Here is a 23311-nt window from a genome sequence, read left to right on the forward strand (position 1 = left end):
CATCATAGCTTCTGTGATTAAGTTATGCATTGTCAATCCAAACGGAACATGTGGGGCCAGGGTAAAAATACACTGAGTTTAATAACACGATAAAAAAGAGTGGATACTATTGACTGTATTATTCTTTTACATATTTAATTTTAAACATCTTTTTTAATATTTAAATTTAGCTGCCACAGAGTTTCCAGTCTCTGCGCCCTTCAGAAAATCCAAGGAACCTTGTTGCAGAATTTAGATCTTGCTTGCACAGAGCACTAGATACTGACTGTAATGCTGTTATGGTCAACTGTTGTCACAATCACAGTTAAACATGGATGACAAATATGATCCTGCTGGTTCCATCCTCTTCTGCAATTGGTGCCAAATGGTCTGGCAGTCAGCACATAATTACCTCAAATCTCACTCTTATCATGTTTTAGGTCCTGTGAGATCCAGTTTTGCATCTCATCAGCCATCAGCGACTTCAGCTTCTTGAGCAGATGCAGTAAATACAATCTCCTTATGTTGGTCTGCATAAGCAAAATGATGCAGGCTGGGCGTTTGGGATGAGAAGAGAGAGATCCCAACCCCATTGACATCACCTGATTCCAGAGCAGGCAAACTAACGTCACTGGACTGTGGCAGATTTGAAAGGGTTTTGTGTAGACTCATAGACCTTAAGGCCAGAAGGGACACTCATGATCATCTAGTCTGACCTCTTCCACATCGCAGGTCACAGAACCTCACCCACTTATTCTTGCAATAGACCCACAACCTCTGGCTGAGTTACTGAGAATCCACTGTTTACTCTAGTTCAAACTAGCAAGTGACCCATTCCCCATGCTGTAGAGGAAGGCAAAAAATCCTCCCTAGGATCTCTGCCAATCTGACCTGGGGAAAAATCCCTTCCTGACCTCAAACATGGTGAGTCTCATGTGAGTGAGACCCACCATCCAGACAGCTGGGAAAGAATTCTCTGTAGTAACTCTACATCTAGGGTCCCATCTCTCGCCATTGGAGATATTTGCTAATAGCAGTCACAGATGGGTGGCATATGCCATTTTAGGCAACCTCATCACACCATCCCCTCCATAAACTTATCAAGCTCAGTCTTGAAACAAATCTGTTTTTTTGCCCCACTGCTCCCCTTGGAAGGCTATTCCAGATCTGAACTGGTTACAAGAATAGTATATACAGCATATGCTGAACATTCTCATTTAATAACATATTTATAAAAAAACAATTTGTTTGGACTTGACCCTTCTCTTGGTGGGGGGGGGGGTGTCCACCTAGCTGGTGCTGTTGTGAAAGAGACACAGGGACTTGTGCACCAACTTTGCCTCTAGCTTGTAAGCTCTTGCATGACTTGTGAGGAAGTGATCAGAGTAAAACCAAAGCCAAAATAAATGGATTCCAGCACATTTCAGTTTATACAGTTTTATTTATAAAGAAATTGCAGAATGTTGCAGCATTCCAGTGAGTGGCATAAACAGAATGTAACACATTTCCTTGACAGCATTCACATAGTTACAGTTGCTAACAAACGATGATTGTATCACACCACACATATAAGATTGGTACATCAGGGACTGCTCTAAAAAATCTATGTGCACTGGAGTAGTCACTACCGCATGTTTTGGCTGGGCTGGGCAGGGCAGCAGATTAGCTTTCGTCTTTGTCAGCTTCCTCCTTCTCATCTTCGTCATCTTTCTCCCCCTGGAGTTTTTGGCGAGCAAATTCCTCAATCACAATGTCCTCCTCACTGGAGAGAAGAAGACAGCATGATAAAGTCTCAAAATTGGGACTTTGGTGACTACACACATCATCTGCCTTGGGGGGGGGGGAGGAGAGGAGGGAGGGTCACAGTGTGAAAGTCCCAAAAGGGTGATGTCCCTGCTCAAATCATCAGGACCATGGAGACAATGTCCACTTTCTATTGACACCCAGCCTCACAGGACTCCTCAATGCACATGTTCTGCTGAGGAACAGTGCTTTGCCTTCTGTGCATATTTCAGCTCTGGTCCCAGGAAGCTTGGAGTGCTAACTGGTAAGGACAGTGCGGTGGGGGACATTTACTGAAGGAAATCCACAAGATGTGCTGATAAATAGTAAATAGCTACTCAAGTGGCTGAGACTTTTACCAGCAGCAGCAGCAGTGCAATTCTGCCCAGGACACTCAGCTAGGTGTGTGTATGGAGGGGGAGAACCTGCGTCTAAAGAGATATCTGAAGACAAAGTTTTACACAGTGACAAAACAAACAAACAGAATGGAGACAGAGAGACATAAAGAGGATTAATTACCTCCTTGCAAGAGGGAAATGCAAAATGACACCATGAATCAGAGAAAGAGGCACAAAAAGGAACAGAAGGAAAAAGGAGAAAATTGAGCAAAACAGGTTCCAAAATGTCAAGAATACAAAGTGATTCGACAAACTGCATGAAGTGCAAGTGGGTAGGAAAGGGACCGATCAGGGGGTTCCGTACTCCTGAGAGAAATTTGAAATATCCTGACTAGGCCCACAGAGGGGCTATAAAGGGCACATTCTTTGCTCTGAGAACATGTGAGTAGCTTATCTAGGCTCCTGGACTCTGCCTGTTCCCAAAGTACTGTTCTGATTTTCATGCATTTCTCCAGTGTCCCACAGCAGCAGCTTGCAGGATATAACTAGACACAAAAATGGGTCTCTCATGGTCTTGCAACTACAGATCAAATTCATACCTGGTGGACTTTGGAGTGGGAGATGGATTTGGCATTGTGAGATTTCCTAGAGGGCAAACTTGTAAGTGTGGCAACTCCATCCTTGTGTTTTGGTCAGTATAAATTGCTGACAGCTGGGGAAGTGGGTTTTCACCATTAGAGTCCTTTGGACAGAGTGTTCTGGAGCTAAACAGAATTACCAGGGCAACACAGAACTTTATTTTATGAGGCTGGCTCTCAATATATAATTTATTGGCACATAGCAGGATTTGGTTCTAACAATCCTGGTGGATTTGTGTCCTGTTGGGACAGTTCTTGGATGCTTTAGTCATTTCCTACACCAGTTAAGGTAGCTACAGGATTTATTGCTGTTAAGATTTCAGCCAGTGCCCTCTCTCTAGGGATATTCTGGATTTTGTTTTGGTTACAGTTTCCTGTAGTCCAGGGCCTGGAGTGCAGCCTCCAGCTGCCACTAAGATTAAATCAGCTGGAGCCAGCTGAGATTACCAAGGAAGCAACAGTACTGGGAAAGCTGCAGTCAGTGTTCTGAGCTGTGCTCATAGGAGCGAGGGACAGAAATCTCCATCAGTGGGCCATCTATCATAGCAACAGAGCAGTGCATGTATCTATGGAGCCAAGTCGGCGACAGCAACTCCCTCCAGAAAATAATGAAGTAACATTGAAATAGGCAATACAGTTTGGATCAGAAACAACAGGGGAGCCAGTGTGATTTTAGCAAGGAGAAGAAAAGCCAGGAAATCATAAAATAAACAAAATTAAGCTGCAAACAGGCCTCTCTCCCAGCTCTGGTTTCTCCTCCTGCTATGACAATGCTCATTTTAGCGGTGACATCACATTGTAATGTCATAGTGTCTTTTGTGATGTAGAGAGCACGAGTTTGTGGGACCTGAGCCTGAGCTCTATGATGGATCTTTTGGTCCAAGACACTCACAGGAGACTCCATAACTGCATATTGAAATGGGAGCAGGTTATTTAGTATTGCAATGAGTTTATGTAACAGATTTCTTACAGAAAGTGTTGGTGTAGAGGCCGAGAAACCTTTTCCTTACCTTGGCTTGTCTATAGTCCATTTATAAACACATTGTGGGGAGGCAGAGAAAGATTGAGAGACACACGCAGAGGTTAGTCTGAAACAGGCATTTCAAAAGGACATGTTCTTACTACTGGGATATTTCTATTGGAAAGACACATTCTGGGGCAAATAACTGAAAGGGGTTGTGTGTTTTATCTGCAGACTTACTGTGGAAGGTCAGTAATAGACATGAGGCTGAGACACTATGCAACCTTGCAAATATTTCTCAGTCTAGATCTCAAGACAAAGTCAAATCTTCCACTACACTTCACATTGTGGAGTTTTGTGTTTGTTATAAAAGTGACTCCAAGCAATTCTGCTAAATAAGCATTAAGCACAGTTCACAGCTCTCCCGTTACATGTGTTGTGTTTAGTGCCTTAGACACACAATTGCAAAATAGGACCTTTGTTCCAGCAGACCATTAGCCTCAAGTCTTGGGTGGGCATTGGATCACCATCCTTAAAAATTTGTCCTCCACTACAAACCCATGGCATCATGAAGTTGTGATGTCTGTGCCATCACAGTGCAACATATTGGTGTAGTTGCATGTTCTGCAAGACAAGTTTGCAGGAAATGAGATGGTCCTGTCAAGCTCTGGAGAAGTGGCAAACTTACAGGAGACCTCCCCTGGCATGCCATAGGCAGATCATGGCTAAAATGTAAGTGGGAACAGCTCTGACTGACTCCAAATCCATTGGAAACAATGGACTCTGGAAAGCACAGCCCGTGCCTTTTTCATATTGTTGATGGTATCATTGGCACACTGTGCAGGACATCATGGGAACTGACCCAGTGATGGGTCAGTTTTGGAAAGTGTGGAAGCTTGGTTTGGAAAGGGAATAATACAAGCCTCTCTCTTTCAGGGTGTGTTAGAGTTTCCAGGCTTGGCCATGTTGGAAGGAACAGAGCCACAGAGAAAAGGGCAAATTAACTGATCCCACCCTGGAAAGGCTCTGAGGTTTGTTTCCATCTGGGTTGGGTCTTCTCTGAGCTGAACTGCTTCACCTGGCCTTAGGGATAACCGATATCACTAGTGTTTCTGACACCTTCATGAATATGAATGCGTTTCCTTCCTCCCTGCTGCTTCTCTAGTGAAAATTGTATTCCAGAGTGATCACTTACCATCAGTGGGCTTTGGGTGCATCAGAATAAGAGGCAGCTCAACACCAACATCGCTGGAAGGAAAAGCACACATCTCTTAAAGGGGAAAATTACACAGAGACAGTTGTGAGGGAAGAGCACAGAATATGTTAAATCCTCCTGAACTGATGGCCTTTTCAATGGGCATGAGTACAGGTCTGGCTGTCTCTGCTCAGGCTTGCTTATAGCCAGGGGCGGCTCAAGAAATCACGCTGCCCCAAGCAGCGCGGTGCGCTGCGCCGCCCTTCCCCGGTCCTGCGGCGGGTCCCTTGTTCCCGCGGCTCCGGTTGAGCTCCCGCTGCGGCAGGTCGACCGGAGCCCGGGACGAGTGGACCTGCCGCAGGCATGACTGCGGGAGGTCCAGCCGAGCCGCGGGACGCGCGCCCCCTCCGCAGTCATGCCTGCGGCAGGTCCACTCGTCCCGGGCTCCGGTCGACCTGCCGCAGCCGTGACGGCGGCAGGTCCGCCGACCCAGACTCCCGCCCTCCCCGGCGGCAGGGGACGCCCCCTACATTTTGCCGCCCTAGGCAACAGCTTGTTTTGCTGGTGCCTAGAGCCGCCCCTGCTTATAGCACCCTGGCAGTCATTGAAACATCCCACAATACTTTGCAACAATCAGATAATCAAAATCGTAATTAAAACTGATATGTGTTAAAATGTAACCTTAACTTTTGTGGGACAAGGACAGGGTGGGGAGCAGCTGTGTGTTCTGCATTAGAAACACCATCCAACTCCCTGAATGGTCCTGCAAAATACAGCTCAGAGAGTGGATTGGAGAGAGGTCAGGCTGCAAATCATGTGTCAGGTCAGAAAAGGCCTTGGATTTTCTACTTGATCCACTCTGTCCTCAACTCTGAGTGAAGTTCTCTTAGCACAAGTCATCTGCTGGGTAATTGCACTAATAGCTGAGCAGGGAATATGAGAGCCCAGAGAAGAGGAGCCACCCACTAGCAGGACACAGGAAGGTGTCACACAGGTGGTGTGGGGTTTGACAATCACATCTTCACGCAAGGTGTCTGAAAGTGTGTGTGCATGTGTGTGTGTGTTTGGAGGTGTGAAGCTGTGGGGGCGGCTTGATATTAATTCCTGTACAGTGAAAGGAGGATTCATTGTCTCTGGGCCCATCTGATTGCAAAGCTCCACAAGCAGGGACACCATTCCTGATAGACACCTGTCAATTGACTCATTCTTTACCTTGAAGTGAGATCTCCCAGGATGCTGTGGGGATGAAAGAAAGAACACAGAATTCAGCTAAAGAACAGTACAACAAATACAAACGTAATGAATGAGTGGAAAATGTCCCCTTCTGGACAATGAGGCTTTTCATTTCGTGTCACGGTTACCTTGGGCAAGTAAATGACACCCTTCACAGGTCCCTGCTGTCATGGCACCCAGGTATCCTGTGGTGATGTGTCAAGAGTCCCATATTCTCCATAATCATAAATAAAAATACTGAATAGTACTGGACCTAGGATTGACTCCTGTGGCACCCCATTACATACGCTCTCCCAGTTTGACAATGAATCATTGATAACTTCTTTCTTTGAATATGGTCTTTAACCAGTTATGCACTCACCTTATAGGAATTTTATCTCCACCACATTTCCCTAGTTTGCTTATGAGAATGTGGGGCATTAGAGAATGTTGGTAATAAAGTGAGGTGCAGGGGTATAAATGGGGATGTGCCCTGGGAGGAAAGGGGTGGGAATCATTGAGAATCCAAGGCTCGCCTCTGGAATGGATGCCATGTGGATGACCCAATGCCTGGATGACTTAAGTCAGTGGTTCTCAAACTGTGGATCAGTTTGCCGGGGCTCACATTAGACTTGCTGGGGCTCAGGCTGAAGCCTGAGCCAGAAGCCCAAGCCTGACAGCTTCAGCCCTGTGTGGCAGGGCTCAGGTTACAGGCCCCTCACCCGGGCATAGGCGCTGACTCCGTGGGTGCTCCAAAAATTAGTGGGTGCTCAGCACCCATCAGCAGCCAACTCCTCCCTTTCCCTCCCCAGCGCCTCCTGTCCACTGGCGGCCCTTCTGATCAACTCCTCCTCCTCTCTCCCAGCGCCTCCTGCCCACCACAATCAGCTGTTTCACGGCGGGCAGAAGGTGCTGGGGGGAAGGGAGCAGTTGGCTGCCGATGTGGCTCGGGCGGGCTCAGGCTTCGGCCCCCTCCACCTGGGGCAGTGGGGCTCAGGCAGGCTCAGGCTTCAGCCCCCGCTCCTTGGGTTGTATAGTAATTTTTGTTGTCAGAAGGGGGTCATGGTGCAATGTAGTTTGAGTGCCCCTGGCTTAAGTGTTTGTAGCGTACAGAGAGGGCCCCAAAGGCAAACTAAGAAATCCAGTTATTAGCTATTTCCCTGGTCAGTACATGTCAGTATTATGATGATTAGCTGTAGTAGTATTGTGGTAGTGCCTAGGAGCCCCAGTCATGGACTAGGACACTGTTATGCTAGGTGTTGTTCAAACACACAACTCTTACACCAAAGAGTTACACTCTATGTACCAGAGAGATGCTCACCCTCCTCTGGATACCACCAGGTTGACCTTCACTTTGTAGGATACCAGGATCCCCAATACCTCCTTGTCCATCCCAGGTCTCAGCCTACAAGAAAAAGCATAGAAAAGAGGTCAGAAGATGACCTGGGATGAGATATGCCATGTGATCAGAGGGGGCTGAATTTGTTGCCTGATGATCAGGATGACAGCTACTGAGACAGGTTTAAGCCACCACAACAATGCCATACAAATCTTATAATCTGTGACTGCCATAGGGCTCCATCTTGTGCAGAGGGAAATACTGTAGCTGTTTAACTGCACAGCCACATGGCACAAAGGAAGGGAAGACTAATGTAGCTGAAAGCATGGAAGAATTTCTGGGGGTAGATGGTAATTACCTCAGCTGGAATTTTATCAGGACGCTAGGGCTGATGCACCTGCTCTTGGAAAAAGTGGGATGGGATCTTTTAAAGTTCATGGTCAGGCCCTTGGGTTTACCTCTCACCTGCACGATGGATCAGTGGGTGTGGCATCCTCATCACAAACTCAACAAATTCTTCAGCATGATTAACAGTCTCTGCTCAAGAAGGTCTTAGAAACAGAGCTGCAGGGACTGAGGCAGGACAAGATCAAGCAGTGTGTAGGGGCCCAGGACTGGACTAGCAGGAGTGGAGGCTGCAGCTCAAGGTTTGGGTACCTAGGTATTGGCAAGCAGCACTGGATGGTACAAAGTGAGAGTGGTGTGTGGGAAGTGGTTGTCTGGTAGAGACTGATAAGAGAAGCAAAGAGATCAGCTGGAGAACATGGTTGGCAGGGTGAAGGCCTTTCTCTTACATGGTGGTGGAGGCCAGGTTGGTGTCCTCATGTTTGAGTTTGCCATCAAGTGCCAGGCCACGCTTCTCACGGTTGGACGATAGGCTGGGAGTCACCGTGTAGCTTTTGGAGAATGTGGAATTGGCAGCCACAGTCTCACTGAAAGGGATGCAGAGAGAAAAGCTCAGAACAGCCACCACACACACACATACACACACACACACACACACACACACACTCCTGCTGTCTGTATCCCCCAGCTTCTCTGTCTCCTTTTCTCTCTTCCACTCTCCTTTCTATTCCCCCTCCCCTTTTCTTTATCCCTCTTCTTTTACACAGGAACTGCCAGATTGGATCTGACCTGTGACCCATCTTGTCCATGCAGTATCCTATCTCTGACAGTGGCCAGCACTAGATGCTCCAGAGAAAGTTGCTGTGTGGGCAGTTGTATGACAATCTGTCCCCAGGGAAGTTTCCTCCTAGTCCCCAGTAGTTAGACAGTGGTTTATGCCCTGATGCATGGGGGTTTATATCCCTTCCAAAGCTCTGTTGCTTTTTTCCTATTTACTATTAGAACTCTGGATATTCTTGCTCCACATTGAAATGTCATCTTTCCTGCCTCCTCTCTTTCCCATCTTTCTCTTCCCACTCCTTGACTATTTCTCTCTCTCCATCACTCTATTGGCCAGCCAAGCCCCGTGGTATATGAGCTGCTACCTCCTCTAACTTACATTATCTCTTCTGTGCACACATTCTTCATATATTTGTCCAGCGAATAGAGAACCACATCCGTGATCTGCTCGACTGATCAGAGAGAAAGGGAACACAATTCTATCGTGGCAATGACATGCATATCACATAGGATGTTGCACACACTGTCCTTGGCTCTGTACAGAGGCATGTGCAGGAATTTAAATTTGACCACATTCGGAGGGGCACATTAAACACACACAAATGAAAGGTTTGCGTGACACCCCCTGCTCCAGATTTATCAGGACATCCTGGCGGGGACTCCCAGCAGCAAGATGGCAGCAGCTCCCCAGGCAGCTGCACTCTCTGTGTCCCTGCTGCCCCTGGGGAGGGAGGAAGCAGCAGGGCGGATGGCTGCCAGCTGAACTCCTCCTCCCCCTCCCCTTGCACTGCTGCTTCTTCCTCGCTGCTGGACTCCCAGCACTGCTGCCTGGTTTGCAGGCACCCACTGAGGTGAGTCAGGGCTGGAGGCAGAGACAACACCTGGGACTCCAGCAGCAGGGAAGGAGAAGCAGCAGGCTGCACCTGCAGGGATCAGGGAAGGAGGTGCTCAGCAGGCAGGCAGCCAGCCACCCTGCTGCTTCTTCCCTCCCTGGGCTGTAGGGACACGCTGAGATTGGAGGGCGGGGTATGCTCCTGCTTGCCCCTCCCCCCCCGTTGTGCATGCCCCTGTGACACTGCAGCTCTATAGCGTCTCAGGAGGTAGTCCCTTAAACCAGTGGAATATCAGGGGGCTTCCCAAGGATTTTCCTAGTCATTCCACCACTGAATTTATAGGTTTGATAAAGTTGGAGCATGACACATGTAGTGCAGGCTTCTGGCCTCTCGGTTGTTTTACATCTCATCCCTCCCCTAACTGTCTGAGATCTATGATGCTATAAAACTATTGTGTCTCTAAACCGCAGCCCTAAACCATACAGATAACCTGGTTCTTCCCTCCCATGCATTGGTTTAAAGGAGGTATAACCCCACTGAAGTCAGTGGAACTACACAGGTGTAGAACTGGTGCCAGTGAGAGGAGAAGCAGGCACAGGGATTTACTCTCTGGGCCTGGGAGAGTGGGGAAGAGAAGAGGTGAGGCATTCTGCCTTGTGCCCAACAAGCACAGTTCACCTACTGGGCCCATGTGCACACTTATTTATAAAACTTGACTCTCACAGAGGTGTTTTAAAGGTCTGCCCCAGGGTGTGGGGCATGAGCAAAGTGTAGGGCAGAGGGCAAAAGGAAGAATGTGGGGCACAGGAGGTAAGAATGGAGCTGAGGCCTGGGGATGTGCACCATGCTCTCTCTCACCTGATATTTTAATTTTCTTCACAATCTTGTTGGTGGTGTTGTTGATATTAATATTGACAGTGATTGGGTCTCCGTGGTAATAGATCTGCAATCAGAACGGATCTGGTTACACTGCATGCTAACAGGAGTTAAGGAAGTAACCAGATACTATGGTGAAGGGCACCAAAGGACCTAAATAGATAAGTAGAAGTTGAGGCACCATGGAAAGAGAGACCTGTAATAGCTAGGATGCAGGGACCCAAGGGAATGCATATGCAATGTGCACCAGGACCTCTCCTCTCCAAGAAGTGGACAGCCCAGATCTGAGGGAGTCCTTTGTCTTCTTGGGTTTGTGGAGAGGGTCTGTTTCCAAGTACTAGAAATACAGACATAGAAGAGAAAGTTCCAGCCCAACTAAACTCTTGAGGATTCACCCCAGGGTAAAACGTCTTAAAAAGTACAGGCTGGGATGAAGCCCTCAGATTTGTTCACAGATGAATGCTGGATGCTGGAAGACTGAGAGGCACAATAGGTCAGTAGGCTGGAGTGGGTGCGAGATCCTCTTTTGGAGCCTCAGTTTCACAGCTGAGCTTTTCTGCTGTAATCAGTCTCCAGCAGCATGGGAAAGACCAGCATGTACCAGTCTGTGTGGGACAGGCCCTACTTGCAAGAAGAGTACAGGGGAGAGACTCCATGCAGGGATACAGACCTCCTTATCCAAGGAGGCCTCGAGGTGTAGGGGCTTGTCAGACATCATGAATTGCCTGGTGGTCTCTGACTTTGGTGCTGGGCCCGTATTTACTGGGGCAAACTGGACCTTTCGGATCACCAGTCGCACTGAATTCCTGCAGGGATGAGAAATGGCCAGGCCTGTAAGCACAGAGACATGGTGTCTGTCCCAGGGGGTTCCACCCATAATTTACCCTTCTCCCCCTAGCTAGGTCTAAAAGAATGGAGGAAAATGTCTGTTTGCTTAAACAGGTGGACACTTTTATTCCCCCGCCCCAGGGTGCATGGGCAAACCAAAGTCTGCTCTTAAGAACCATCAGAAAAGGAAACAGAGAATGGCACCCTTAAATCAAAAAGCATGAGGCAGGGATAATGGAGGCTAAAGCCTGCGGCCTCCATTGGAAGTCTAAACCCAGGGCTGCCCTCCTGCAGGGATTTGGCCTGAGGGGAGAAACTTGGTTCTTTTGCTTTAGGGTGATGGGGGAAGAAGGGATGCACTGGAATTACCTCTTGTGAATTTTCTCCTCCAGATTTTCAGCACAAAATCCTTTGACCTCAAAGTCTACACCACAAGACTGAGGGAAACACAGACGGTTACAAGGTTATTGTGCTAGGCCTCGGGGTGGAACAGAGCCCCTTAACTTCCATCAGGGGTAATAAGTGCTGATAGTCACATTTATTCACCTCCCTTCCTCATCACATCAGTGTGTATCCTCGACCTCTCTGAAGACCCTATCTCTGCATGAAGCAGCTGGGCTACCTCCCTCTCAGAGCTGCCCCCCAGCTGGCTGTACCATTCTGTTTGACACCACAATGGAAGCAGCTGTGATTTTTGGAGCCCTAGTGTTAGGGGAGGTTGTTGGAGACAGATTCTTAATTCATCCGTCCACCCCTGTGTCTTTCTTTCAAGCCAATGATAGGTATGAAATGCAGAACCCAAGCTTACCTTTCCAAGGTCATCCGGTCCTGGCTGGAGAGTGACTGAACAGGGCAAGTTGGTTGCCATCTGGGGGAGAGAGGAAATTTTTACCAAGAACACCAAACCCAACCCAGCGGAACAGCACAATCAGAGCTTAGGTTCCCCCTCACTCACTGTAATGTCTGACTCCAGGCCAATGATCCCTGGCACCGAGGGGTGTCAGGATAGGAAAAGCCCTAGCTGGAGTCCCCTGGGGCTTGGGGTTTATGGTGGGACAGATGTGTCCCTGGCAGATATTTTGGTAGTAGCTCAGAGTTCTGCAGGTGAGTTTCCTCTTCTATCATAGCTATAGGCTCAGATAAGGAGTGTACCTGAGGATTAGCACCCTAAGGCATAAATGGAGCAAGGAGCTTCACGCACACACACACACATGCATGTTCACACACACACACACCTCCCCCAAGGGAGCACCTCATTCAGGACCCCATAGTCTCTTCATAATTTCTTAAGCCACTGTCTATGACATGGGCTTTATGTCTGTCCATAGGAAGCTTCTGTTCAAGTTGATGCTCGTGCTTGTTCTGCCCCAACCTCTTACCCAAGGGACAAAATCCCAAGACTGCTTCCCCCAGCAATATGGGAGCACCTTTGAGCTGATGTAGCTGAGAAGGATTCTACCATGAGTTAGCTCCTTGACTTAGTTGCCACTGATCCTGGATCATTTGTTGGGGAGCATGAGAGGTGGCCACTCCTCCACAGCTCCAGAGAGACTGTGCACAGCAAGAGATACTGGAGTGTGTGACTGGAAAGAGCCATGTGTGTTGAGAAGTTCCTACCTCAAAAGTGAAGGGGTAAGCGTGCTCGCCCAGCTTCTTCAGCAGCTTTTCCTGCAAAGGAGTGAGGGAAGTTGGTGTCTGTTCTGGCACAGGAGGATAAATCTGAGTGGTCAGGACATAGAGGTCCTTCCTGAAGGTCAAGCCAATGACATCCAGGTCGTCTCGGCCATAGCGGAATGCACAAGTCAGGGTCACATACACTGGGGCCAGTGCAGGACAGATGGAAATTGAAAGAGAGAAAAGAAGATGAGCAAAAGGAAGGAATGGAAATGAGGAAAGGGCAGGTGGAGGAGCAGGATTGAGACAAGAGAAGAGACCATGGTAATGACTCTTCAAAATTAAAAGCAGTTTTTTGTGCAGGCAAAAATCTGACCCAATTATCTAGGGCTGGGTTGCTAAAGCCCAGTGTAAAGATAGGAAGATCCATGAAATCCTTCTTCAAGCCTCTGGTAGCTTCAGAATCAGTCCCCAAGACAGAAGAGAAGAGCAGAAAGCAGAGACAGTCTTTCATTTCTGGCTCAGGAATGGTTGCTTTGAATAGGGAGACTGGTGATCACTAGGCACTTTAACCTAACTACAGTCACAAGGCATATCATAGCCTCAACATTTGCATCTTATTGCTGCAGAGAGTTACCTTTTCTATCCTTCAGATACTCTGGATCAATCACAACAACACCATCTGCAAATAAGCACAAGAGGTGCAGGTGAGCTCAGCCTTCGCAAAAGGTGGGGTTGCAAATGGTGGGAATGTCCTTTTAAAAATACACTTTATCCATAAAATTTAGTCAACAAAAGTAGCTCCTTTCTCCATCTGCAGAGACATTAGCTCATCCCATAGGGAAATTGCATGTTGAAGAGCTGCTACCGCTTCCTAAAATACTTCCAAACCCATTTCCATGTAGTGATCAGTTTTCTCCATATACAGTCCTGCCTGACCCGCTAGGTACATACTCAGACAAGCTGCTCATGCTGTCATGGGCACATTTCTATTTTCAGTGTGCTAGCTTGAGCAGAGCTAGTGTGTGTCTGCCTGCCTGCTCCTACAGTCTAGATTTTCTGCTTCTCCCACCTTTGTCTTATGTTACAGATATTTACAGGAAACCAGAATTTTTGCTTCTCACAAGTCTCCCTTGCCCCTGTTGCTTATTCCCACTGAAAATCACTGACCACTGGAACATACGGAGTTAAGCCATTTTACACCAGCTGAGGATCTGGCCCCACGAAACTTCTGTTTGTAATGTGACAACCAGCTACACAGCAATCAGCTGCAGCGTCACATGCAGAGGATACTGGCTTGCAGAATGGGATGGGGAAGATAACGTCACTCACCTACAGGTTCCACACAATCTACATGGTCCACGAAATCCCTCTTTCCCAAGTAGATGGATAACTGAAGGCAGCATGAGGGGGGAGAAAAGAAAAAAGAACAACAAAGAAACAGGTGGTTGTTCTTCATTTGATCAGTGTAAGTTTCAAGTTTGTAGCTGTGGCTGGGATCAGGGAATGGAGATCTCTCGATATTGATTATTCAAGTTGTCAGAACAGCCATAATTACTCAGGGACTTCATTATATTTAAAAAAAAATCTTCCTGAAAAGCACCATGATAGAACCATGCCAGGTGTATCAGAAAGAGCAGGAGAGAGACTGAAGGAGAAGGGATTCCCCACAATGCACCCCTGGTGGGTTGGGAATCCCCCTGGTATGGAGTCTCTGCACACATGTTCCTGCAGGTCTCTCTTAGTAGTGCCTGGATAAATCAGATACAATTTAATTCAACAAGGAAAGTGTCCTGGGATACAAATGTGCACGTGTCTGTGTTCTGCAGCCCCCCAGCGTACCCAAGCTCAGCGTGTACTTACCTTCCCATTGGGGCTGGTCTTCTTAAAAACCCTGCAGAGGAAACAAACACAAAGGGGTTGGGAAGGTCTGGGAAAAGATGGCAAGTCCCTGTAGGCTGGCCTCTGCCAAAGTGCTGTGTTCAGAGAAAGGGAGGAGAAAGGGAATCAGTTCACCTGGTAGTTAGGAGGAACTTGGGGAGTGAGGCTGAGTCTGTAGCCAGACCTCTTGGCTACGGAGAAGTGGGCCTGTGAATTCAGGATCTTTGTGGATTCAGTCCCTTGCATGGTCAGACCCCAAACTAAGCCCCTGCCTGTTTCTGCCTGGTGAAGAGTTAAATGGCTGGGAAGAAGGGAGATATCATATGCCCTGAGCTCTCTGTGCTGTAGATTTCTCTGCCCACTATCATGAGGAGAATATTCCTGGTGGGGAGGAGTGGAGGACAGACTGTTGCCACAGACCATATTTTAGAGGCTGGGGAGGAAAGCAGGGAACTGCCATGTGAGAGTGTTAGCTAGTGAACAGCTCCTGGGGTTAGGGAGGTTGTGTATATATATCCTTTCACTGTAGAATATGGTCAGCCAGACAGGCGCTGATCCTGCTTCTGTCTCAGGTTCCTCAGGTAGTGCTGCTGCATTCCCTCAATTCTCTCTAGCTGCTGGCACTGGGGAGTGGATTTCTCCACAGGACGGGGAGCCAAACACTCAGGCCTGGTTTGCACTTAAAACATAGGTCAACAGGTGCTCAGGGATGGGGAAAATTCACCCAGGTGAGCTATGCTGATCTAACCCACGGTGTAAATGCAGCTGTGGAGGTGGAGTTCCTACAATGGCAGAAAAACCTCTACTGTTGCTGTAGGATGCGTATACACTACAGGTTATGCCAGTCTATCTGTCTCCAATCCATCCTGCTCCTTGTGCCCTGACTGCCACCTCCCCAGAGACCCCTCCAACCACCACTCTAGGACCCCACCCCTCACCAACCCCCCCCCGCTCCCTATCCCCTGACTGTCCCGACCCCTATCCATCCCCCCGCCAAGTCCTGCCAGACCCCTGGAACGCCCACGATCCAATCCCCTGTTGCCCATCCCCTGACCACCCCCCCGAACCTCTGCCCCAGCTGTCCCCTGACTGTCCCCGGGACTCTCTGCCCCTTATCCATGCTGCTTACCCCCGCCTCCCCCCTCTCCTGGAGCCTCAGCGAGCCGGGTCCAGGAGCGGCCCTGGACAGCACTGCAGCGGTGTAGCTCCGGCAGAACCTGAGCTCCTGCCGCTCAGCTGCAGCTTGCACCCCCACCCCCTTACCACACAGCTCCGAGTGGCAGGAGCTCAGGTCCCGCCGGAGCCATGTTGCTTTATCTCTGTCCAGGGCCACTCCTGGATGTGGCGCGCTGAGGTGCCGGTGGATGGGGGAAAGCAAAGTCGAAGGCAGAGGCAGGGGAGAGCCTCAGAGATTCTCGTGGGGGGCCCTGTGGGGCCTGGGGCAAATTGCCACACTTGCCCCACTTCTGGGCAGCCCTGCGGCCCTGGGCCAGGACACTGGACTTAATGGATCACTGGACTGGTTTGATTTTGGCAGGAGCTGGGACACTTGACTGGGTTAGAAGTTCCTCTGGTCCTATGTCCATCTGGCTCCTGGCCCAGACTCTGGAGGATTAAAGTCGCCTTGGACATCCTTGCCAGCTGGAGGCTGATGCTAAGGAGCTGATAGTGACTTCAATGTCAATTCCCATTACCATAATCCCACGTTCCCTTTGCATCAAGTCTAACATTAAGCACCCAGCTTCCCTCAGACGCAGGCCGTGCTCTGGGCTGGATTCAGAGTGGGAGAGCTTGCATAATGCCAGCAGATGGCATTGCATATGCATGACAGAGAGATGGATGGGCCACCAAAGCCAGGCAAAGACCCTGTCACCCACTGCTAAACACACGTGCATGAGACTCCTGTCCTGCCCATCCCTGGAGGATGGCATGTGACGTCCCAGTCCCCATGGAGAGAGAGCAAAGGGCGACATGGGCTGGTTGCAGGACTGTTCCAGGAGGGGGCCAAGGCCTTCAAAACAGTGGGCATTTACCCCATTCCATCTGATCTCTGCAGAACATGGGCTGCCTCCATTAGGGCTGGGGCGAGCTAACCCAGTGTGTTTGGGGTCCCCTCTTTCCCGTGAAGGGTGCTGCATGCTGGCACTCTGCAGTGCCCCAGTCCAATACATAGTGGGAGAAGGAAGAGGAAGACATACTTGGAGCCCTCTGACATTTTCAATCAGTCGCTGCACAGCAGGGGTTCTGCACAAGGAAGCAAAAGAAAACAGTCAGCAGCAGGGACTTCAGAGTCCTTTAAAGTTGCGGGGGGCATAGATTTGCGTTCCTCCCACCTGACCCTCCTCTTCCCCTCTCAGGCGCCCCCCTCCCACCAGCAGCCTGACTCCCCTGGCCCATGAGCCCCTACACCAGTGGCTCTCAAACTTTTGTACTGGTGACCCCCTTCACACAGCAAGCCTCTGAGTGCGACCCCCCCCATAGATTAAAAACACTTGTTTATATATTTAACACCATTATAAATGCTGGAGGCAAAGCGAGGTTTGGGATGGAGGCTGACAGCTTGTGACCCCCCCATTAATAACCTCGTGACCCCCCAGTTTGAGAACCCCTGTCCTACACCCACCCCTTCCAAATCTAAGTGGCATTGTGCATTGCGACCTGGCACGTGGGGTCACAGTGCCACTCAGGTTTGGCCCAGCCAAAAAGTGGCCAGGCCAGAGCCTGGGCAGCCCCCTGGTTCCACAGCCTAGGGTCAGCAGGGTGAGATATCTAGGAGCCCTAGTTCTCACAATGACAGGTCCAACATTTGATGGGACACTATGATATTAGGATAGGCCAGGGCCTTCCTTCAGCCTGGGGTCTCAGGCTATGGTCTCACTGGTTCTTTCGTATGTCTCAGGACAGCAGAGGAGCAGGCTATGAGGGGGTTAGGGCATTCTGTTTCCCAGCCCAGGTTTGCTCCTGATTCCCTAAGGACTTGATGGACGTGGCTAGGTGCATGCACTACTGATGCAAGTTTAACTGAGGTTCGAGGATACCCCCATAACCCAGATGGGAACAGACCTAGCATCCAACTCTTCCTTTGTTACACTGGAAGGGAGCAGAAAAAAATAAATAAATGAGGGTCAGAAAAGGTGAGAGCAATGAGTAGGGCAGGACAGATGTTAGAAGGTGACAGAAGAACCACTTCAGACCATCCTGATGGCAAGTGACTGTTGAGTGAGCGTCTGCGGGGCTGGGAAAGAAGGATTAATGAATGAAGTTACTAGAGGAGCTATCATTTTACGCAAGTCCTTATCTGCAAGAAATTTGCTGTAATGATTTATTAGGAGGAAGCTTCTGGTTGCTACACTGCCAGCCCTCTATAAAGTGAGCTAGGAAACCAAGCTTAGCGCCAAGCAGCGGACCTCTCGCGGGCATGACTGCAGAGGGACCGCTGGTCCCGTGGCTCGGCTGGACCTCCAGCTGCCACAGTCATGCCTGCGGGAGGTCCAGCTGAGCCGCGGGACGAGCGCCCCCTCCGCAGTCATGCCTGCGGCAGGTCCAGTCGTCCCGGGGCTTGTTTTGCTGGTGCCTAGAGCCGCCCCTGCTTAGCGCAGTCAAGACCAATGCATATTCAAGCCACTAATTACATACAACCTCCCACGAAGGGGCCTTTGAACAAGGACAAAGAGCTGGCTTTCCCCATAAGAGAAGTCCCTTCCTGAGCTCCTGTCCTCTTCTGACAAGATAGAAGTAACTCCCATTGGAGTCAATGGGAGCTGTGGGGGCTCAGCAGCTCTGAAAATTAGATCCTGCATGTCTTAAACTGAGTGCCCAAAAGCTGAAGCAGCCAGAAACAGAGCCACTTCTGAAACTGTTGTCCTTACATTCTGCACCGCAGTTTCCTCAGCAGCTTGTCTCTTGTAAAATGAGGATAATACGCTGATCGCACTTTGTAAAGTGCTTTGAGATCAGTGGATGGAAAGTGCTAGTTAAGAACTAAGTATTGTTAATTATTATTACTCTGAGAAGGCACAAAAATATGGCAGGTAAGATCCATCTCATGCTGCTGCTATGGGAAATTATTTCTCCCATCTCTACCTCCACATCAGTTTAATGGGAATGCACAATTGCCACTATCATTGCTAATTCGTCCTTAGCACTATACACATACCCAGGAAGACACAGTCCCTGCCCCCAAACCCTCACAGTCTGCTCAGTGGGCTTTCCTATAATTCAGCCTGTGGGAAATGAAAATACCATTCTGCTTTGAACATTACATTTCCATATTGAAACACTTCTGCCTCCACATCTGTCTCTCACCATTCATGTGTCCATCATCTCTCTCTTCACACTTTACATAGCTACTATGGGGACTGCTTTTGCTCTTACTGAAATCCTTGAAAACTTCCATGGTTTTAATGGTGCAGGGCCATGGTCCCAAAGTCCGTTCCAGGGGAGTGCGAAACCCAGGTCAATTCCCGGGACCATAAATATCCAGTTCCGGTTCCTTCCCTCGGCCCCAGTGAATGGTTTGAGAGCATAGACTGACTTAGTGATCATTAATCATCAGAGACAATTTCAAGTAAACCCTGCACTGTAGTGTTGTGCCAACATGGAGTGGATTCTGGCTTTGCCCTGCACTCAGGGGCATGCGCAAGATCTTCTCATCATCTGAATGAGTTTTACTTGATCAGTCTTTGCAGCCAGAATTATACTTGTAAACATCTCAGTTGTAATCAGCTGATTTGTGGGGAGCTTAGCAGGGATGAGCTCAGTATTAAACTTGGATAGCCCTGCTTAAGCCAGGTGGGATAGGAACCCAGGCAGAACTGCTAAATTGGGCGGAATGTGGGCAGAGATTTTTTTAGTGTGATTGAAATGAAACCCAGGCGAAAAAAGAAATCAGAACTCTAGGGGAAAGAGGGATGAGCCCCCTTCTGCCCCATTGGGAGACAGGTAATTAATCTTAACAACAGACTGTGCCTTTAATGCCCTGTGGGCAGGGGCGGCTCTACAAAGTAGGCTGCCCCAAGCAGCGCAGCGCGCGCTCGCGCCGCCCCCGTCCAGGCGCGGCGTCCCCTCTCTTCCCGGCCCGGCATCCTGGGAGGGCGGTGCTGTATGGTTCCTCGCCGCCCCGCGGCAGGCAGGTCGACGGAGCCCGGGACGGGACCTGCCGCACGGGCCGCAGGGCGCTCTGCCGGGCTGCGGAAGACGAGACGCCGGGACCCGCAGCAGCGCAGACCCGCCAGGGTCCGCTGGACCGGCCCCGGGCTCCGTGGCCGAGCCCCGGAGCCCTTCCAGCCCAGCCCAGCCCAATGAAGCCCCCGCCTGCCGCCGCCGCCTGCTGGGCCCCAGCTGCCTGTGGGAAAGCTCTGGGATTCTGAAACCCTGGGCATCTGCCCTAGCTAGACCTCAGGAGCAGAGACAGGCAGATTGCCCTGAGTCCAGAGAAAGAGGGAGCAGAGGAGGATATTATGGGCCTCATCCATTTCCAGATGGAGACAAGGCTGGGCTGTGGCAGGATGTTGGTGGCTGGATGTGGTGGGAATTAAAGAAGAAAGTGGATGGAGGAAGCCAGAGAAGAAAGGAGCTGAGTCCCCTCCTCTTTCTCCTGAGGAAGGGAGTACTAGGGATTTGGAGACATATTATGGTTTGGTTAGGATGGGGCATCTCCTGCTCTGATATATCAACACTTCTGTTCTCTAGTTTCCAGCTCAACCACATGCAGGCTCCTGGATTCCCTGCATGGGGTCGGCAAAGTTCTTTAGCATCTCAGCAAGCAGGCAGCCCTCTTTTAGCCCCCCTGTGGGCCAGAAGGCACTACCCACCTACCTAGCCACTATTGATTATTAACATTACTGGTCCTTAGCACTTTACAAGACCCAGAAGGGTCTCTGCCCCAGTGAGCTCACAACGTAACCACACAGGGTAACTGACCTTCCCCCAGAGTACTAGATGGGAGGGACAGAATCAGCCCCTTCCTCTCCCAGCTTGAGAAAAAGGGATGTAGATAGGTCTTACCTGTGAGATAAGTGAACAGAGCCCAGCTCCTCTTCCAGCCCCTTCTTCTGTAGACAAGTTACTAGGAGACTTCTGCTCTCTGCTTGTAGGCTTCTTATAGCTCCTTGTTAGTCCCTCCCCTGTAGTCTGCTCTTGCCAGAGGGGCTTTGACTGGAGATGTGATTTGTGTGTGTGTGTGCGTATTGTAGGGGGAGTATTTTGAGGCTAGAATCCTATTACTTTATTAGTTGGGGGACTTTTAGTAAGTAAGAGTGGGCTATAAATAATGCTTCTGTTGGAGCCCTGAGAAAGCAGATTAGAGAGATTGGTAGGGCAGGTTTAAACCCTGATGATGGTACTGTAATTAGGATGGATGCTTTGCTCTTGCACATTTGAAGTTTGCACAGTGCTGGGAGCCTGTTTCCACAATCACTGCACTGCTGCAAAATCACATCAGGTCATTAGAAGACTTGGTTTGAGAAGCTAGCAGGGAGAGGTGTGGTGAGGAGCCCTGGGAAGGCCAGGGAGAGAGCTGACATTAGAATGGGGAAGCTTTGTGGTCCTTGTTTCTTCCTGGCATTCTTCAGTCACAGAATCATAGAAATGTAGGACCTTGAGAAGTCATGAAGTCCAGCCCCCCCGTGCTATGCTAGGACCAAGGAAAACTAGACCATCACTGATTGGTGTTTGTCCAACCTGTTTTGAAAAACCTCTAATGATGGAGATTCCACAACCTCCCTTGGAAGCCTATTTCAAAACTTAATGGTCCTTATTGTTAGAAAGATTTTCCTAATATCTAACCTAAATCTCCCTTGCTGCAGATTAAGCCCATTACTTCTTGTCCTACCTTCAATAGTCATGAATAACAAATGACCACGGTCCTCTTTATGCCAGCCCTTAACATATCAGAAGACTTTATCAGGTCCCTTCTCAGTCTTCTTTTCTCAAGATTAAGCATGCCCAGTTTTTTAACCTTTCCTCAGAGGTCAGATTTTAAGCCTTTTATCATTTTTGTTGCTCTCCTGTGAACTCTTTCCAGTTTGGCCACATCTTTCCTAAATTGTGGTGGTCAGAATTGGACACAATGCTCCAACAGAGGCCTCACCAATGCCAAGAATAGTGGGATAATTACCTCTTATGTCTTACATATGACCATCCTGGTCATATGTAACCCATGTGCCTAATTTGGAAATATCACTTTAAGAGACCAATTGTGGGGAGGTAGGAGTGAGTTGTGTCTGGGTCATTGTTCCTATTGGGATCCAGGAAGCGGGCAGACGGAAACCCGCCCACTGCTAAAGGACCTTCCCCCAGCCTAGGGGGAAGACCCACAGGTCCGGGATTCCAAGTAATTGCGGGGGACAACCAGGGCCGGTGCTCAGGGCCGCCCAGAGGATTCTGGGGGCCCGGGGTCTTCGGCGGCGGGAAGCCCTTCTGTTCCGGGACCCGCCGCCGAAGTGCCCCGAAGACCCGCGGTGGGCCCCCCCCCGCTGCCGAATTACTGCCAAAGCGGGACCCGCCGCCAAAGTGCAGCCCGGTCTTCGGCGGTAATTCGGCGGCGGGGGGCCCCCGCCGCGGGTCTTCGGGGCACTTCGGCGGCGGGTCCCGGAAGGGAAGGGCCCCCCGCCGCCGAATTACCGCCGAAGACCGAGCTGAACTCGGCGGCGGGTCCCGCTCCGTCTTCGGCGGTAATTTGCCAGCGGGGGGTCCTTCCGCCCCGGAGCGGAAGGACCCCCCGCCGGCGAAGACCGGGAGCGAAGAAGCTCCTGCGCCCGGCCCCGCAAGACTTTTCCGGGGCCCCCGGAGCGAGTGAGGGACCCCGCTCCAGGGGCCCCGAAAAACTCTTGTGGGGGCCCCTGTGGGGCTCGGGGCCTGGGGCAAATTGCCCCTCTTGCCCCCCCCTCTGGGCAGCCCTGCCAGTGCTACCATTAAGATGAACTAGGCGGTTGTCTAGGGCGCCAAGATTTGGGGGCACCAAAAAGCAGTGCCCCCAATTTTTTTTTTACAGCGTTCCTCCCCGAGCGCGTGGTCACTGCTCCACTTCTCCCGCCTCCCAGGCTTGCAGTGCCAATCAGCTGTTTGGTGCCGCAAGCCTGGGAGGAGAATTAGAGCGAGGGCGGCGTGCTCAGGGAGGAGGTGGAGCAGAGGTGAGCTGGGGTGGGGAGGTGCTGCATGGCTCCCGGGGTGGGGGTGCCTCAGAACGGGGGGGAGGGCGGGGAGCTGCCGCAGGGCTGGAGGGGGGGCGCAAGGTGGAAGTTTTGCCTAGGGCGCGAAACTTCCTTGCACCGGCCCTGGGGACAACTAAAGATATAACAGGGACAGGAGTAAGGTCACAGAGCTAAATGAAGGGAACCTGGCGGGGACACCGAGCAAAGAACTCCGGACAGGGCCCACTGCTCCTCGAAAGTGTCAAGGGAGCTGGCAGACGCCACCCAGAGGAACTCTGCCCAGATGCATGAACTGACTGAAGATCAGAAATAGGCCCCACAGTTGCAGGAAACCCCGTCGGCCAACCTCCTTTCCCTGGTTTTGTAGATGGCCATTTTGGCCAGGGCTAGGAGGAGGTTGACAAGGAGGTCCTGCGACTTTGTGGGGCCACGGATAGGAAGTGCATTGATGAGAAGGTGAGGGGAAAAGTGCAACCAAAAATGTAATAATATATGTACGAGGAGCTGGAATGGGGCTGCAACCAGGCGCACTCCAGATATACGCATGCCAGGGTCTC

At 50.2% G+C, this 23311-nt stretch overlaps 2 protein-coding genes across 8 annotated transcripts in view; one reads left to right on the forward strand and one right to left on the reverse strand.

Annotated features, from left to right (window-relative positions):
* Nucleotides 1-1422: 1422 nt before the first annotated feature.
* Nucleotides 1423-20732, reverse strand: ARR3 (arrestin 3). Of its 2 annotated transcripts, none has more exons than XM_039488261.1 (17): nt 20608-20732; nt 16635-16845; nt 14584-14614; nt 14053-14113; nt 13358-13402; nt 12724-12923; nt 11915-11974; nt 11476-11543; nt 10949-11084; nt 10261-10345; nt 8949-9021; nt 8239-8376; nt 7427-7510; nt 6106-6129; nt 4894-4946; nt 3748-3757; nt 1423-1741 (listed from the first exon to the last, which is right to left on the reverse strand). In XM_039488261.1, the coding sequence occupies exons 2-17, from the start codon at nt 16673-16675 to the stop codon at nt 1642-1644; spliced, it is 1209 nt and encodes a 402-aa protein (XP_039344195.1). In that variant the 5' UTR covers nt 16676-16845; nt 20608-20732; the 3' UTR covers nt 1423-1641. The 2 variants fall into 2 exon arrangements, with proteins under 2 accessions (XP_039344195.1, XP_039344196.1); XM_039488262.1 differs by having other exon boundaries at nt 16800-16845; nt 20608-20730.
* The window catches only part of LOC120371871 (phosphatidylinositol 3,4,5-trisphosphate 5-phosphatase 2-like), a 67688-nt gene continuing 46171 nt past the window's right edge, over nt 1795-23311 (forward strand). For 3 of the 6 annotated variants that reach the window (XM_039488256.1, XM_039488259.1, XM_039488255.1), the window contains exons 1-2: nt 1795-3819; nt 4635-4729. The gene's annotated coding sequence lies outside the window, so the exon portion shown is untranslated. Of the gene's footprint in view, nt 3820-3843; nt 4431-4634; nt 4730-23311 lie in introns of those variants that run through there. The other 3 variants (XM_039488258.1, XM_039488260.1, XM_039488257.1) reach the window with 3 other exon arrangements.

Source organism: Mauremys reevesii, linkage group 9 (assembly GCF_016161935.1).
Source record: "Mauremys reevesii isolate NIE-2019 linkage group 9, ASM1616193v1, whole genome shotgun sequence".
Lineage (NCBI taxonomy): Eukaryota > Metazoa > Chordata > Testudines > Geoemydidae > Mauremys > Mauremys reevesii.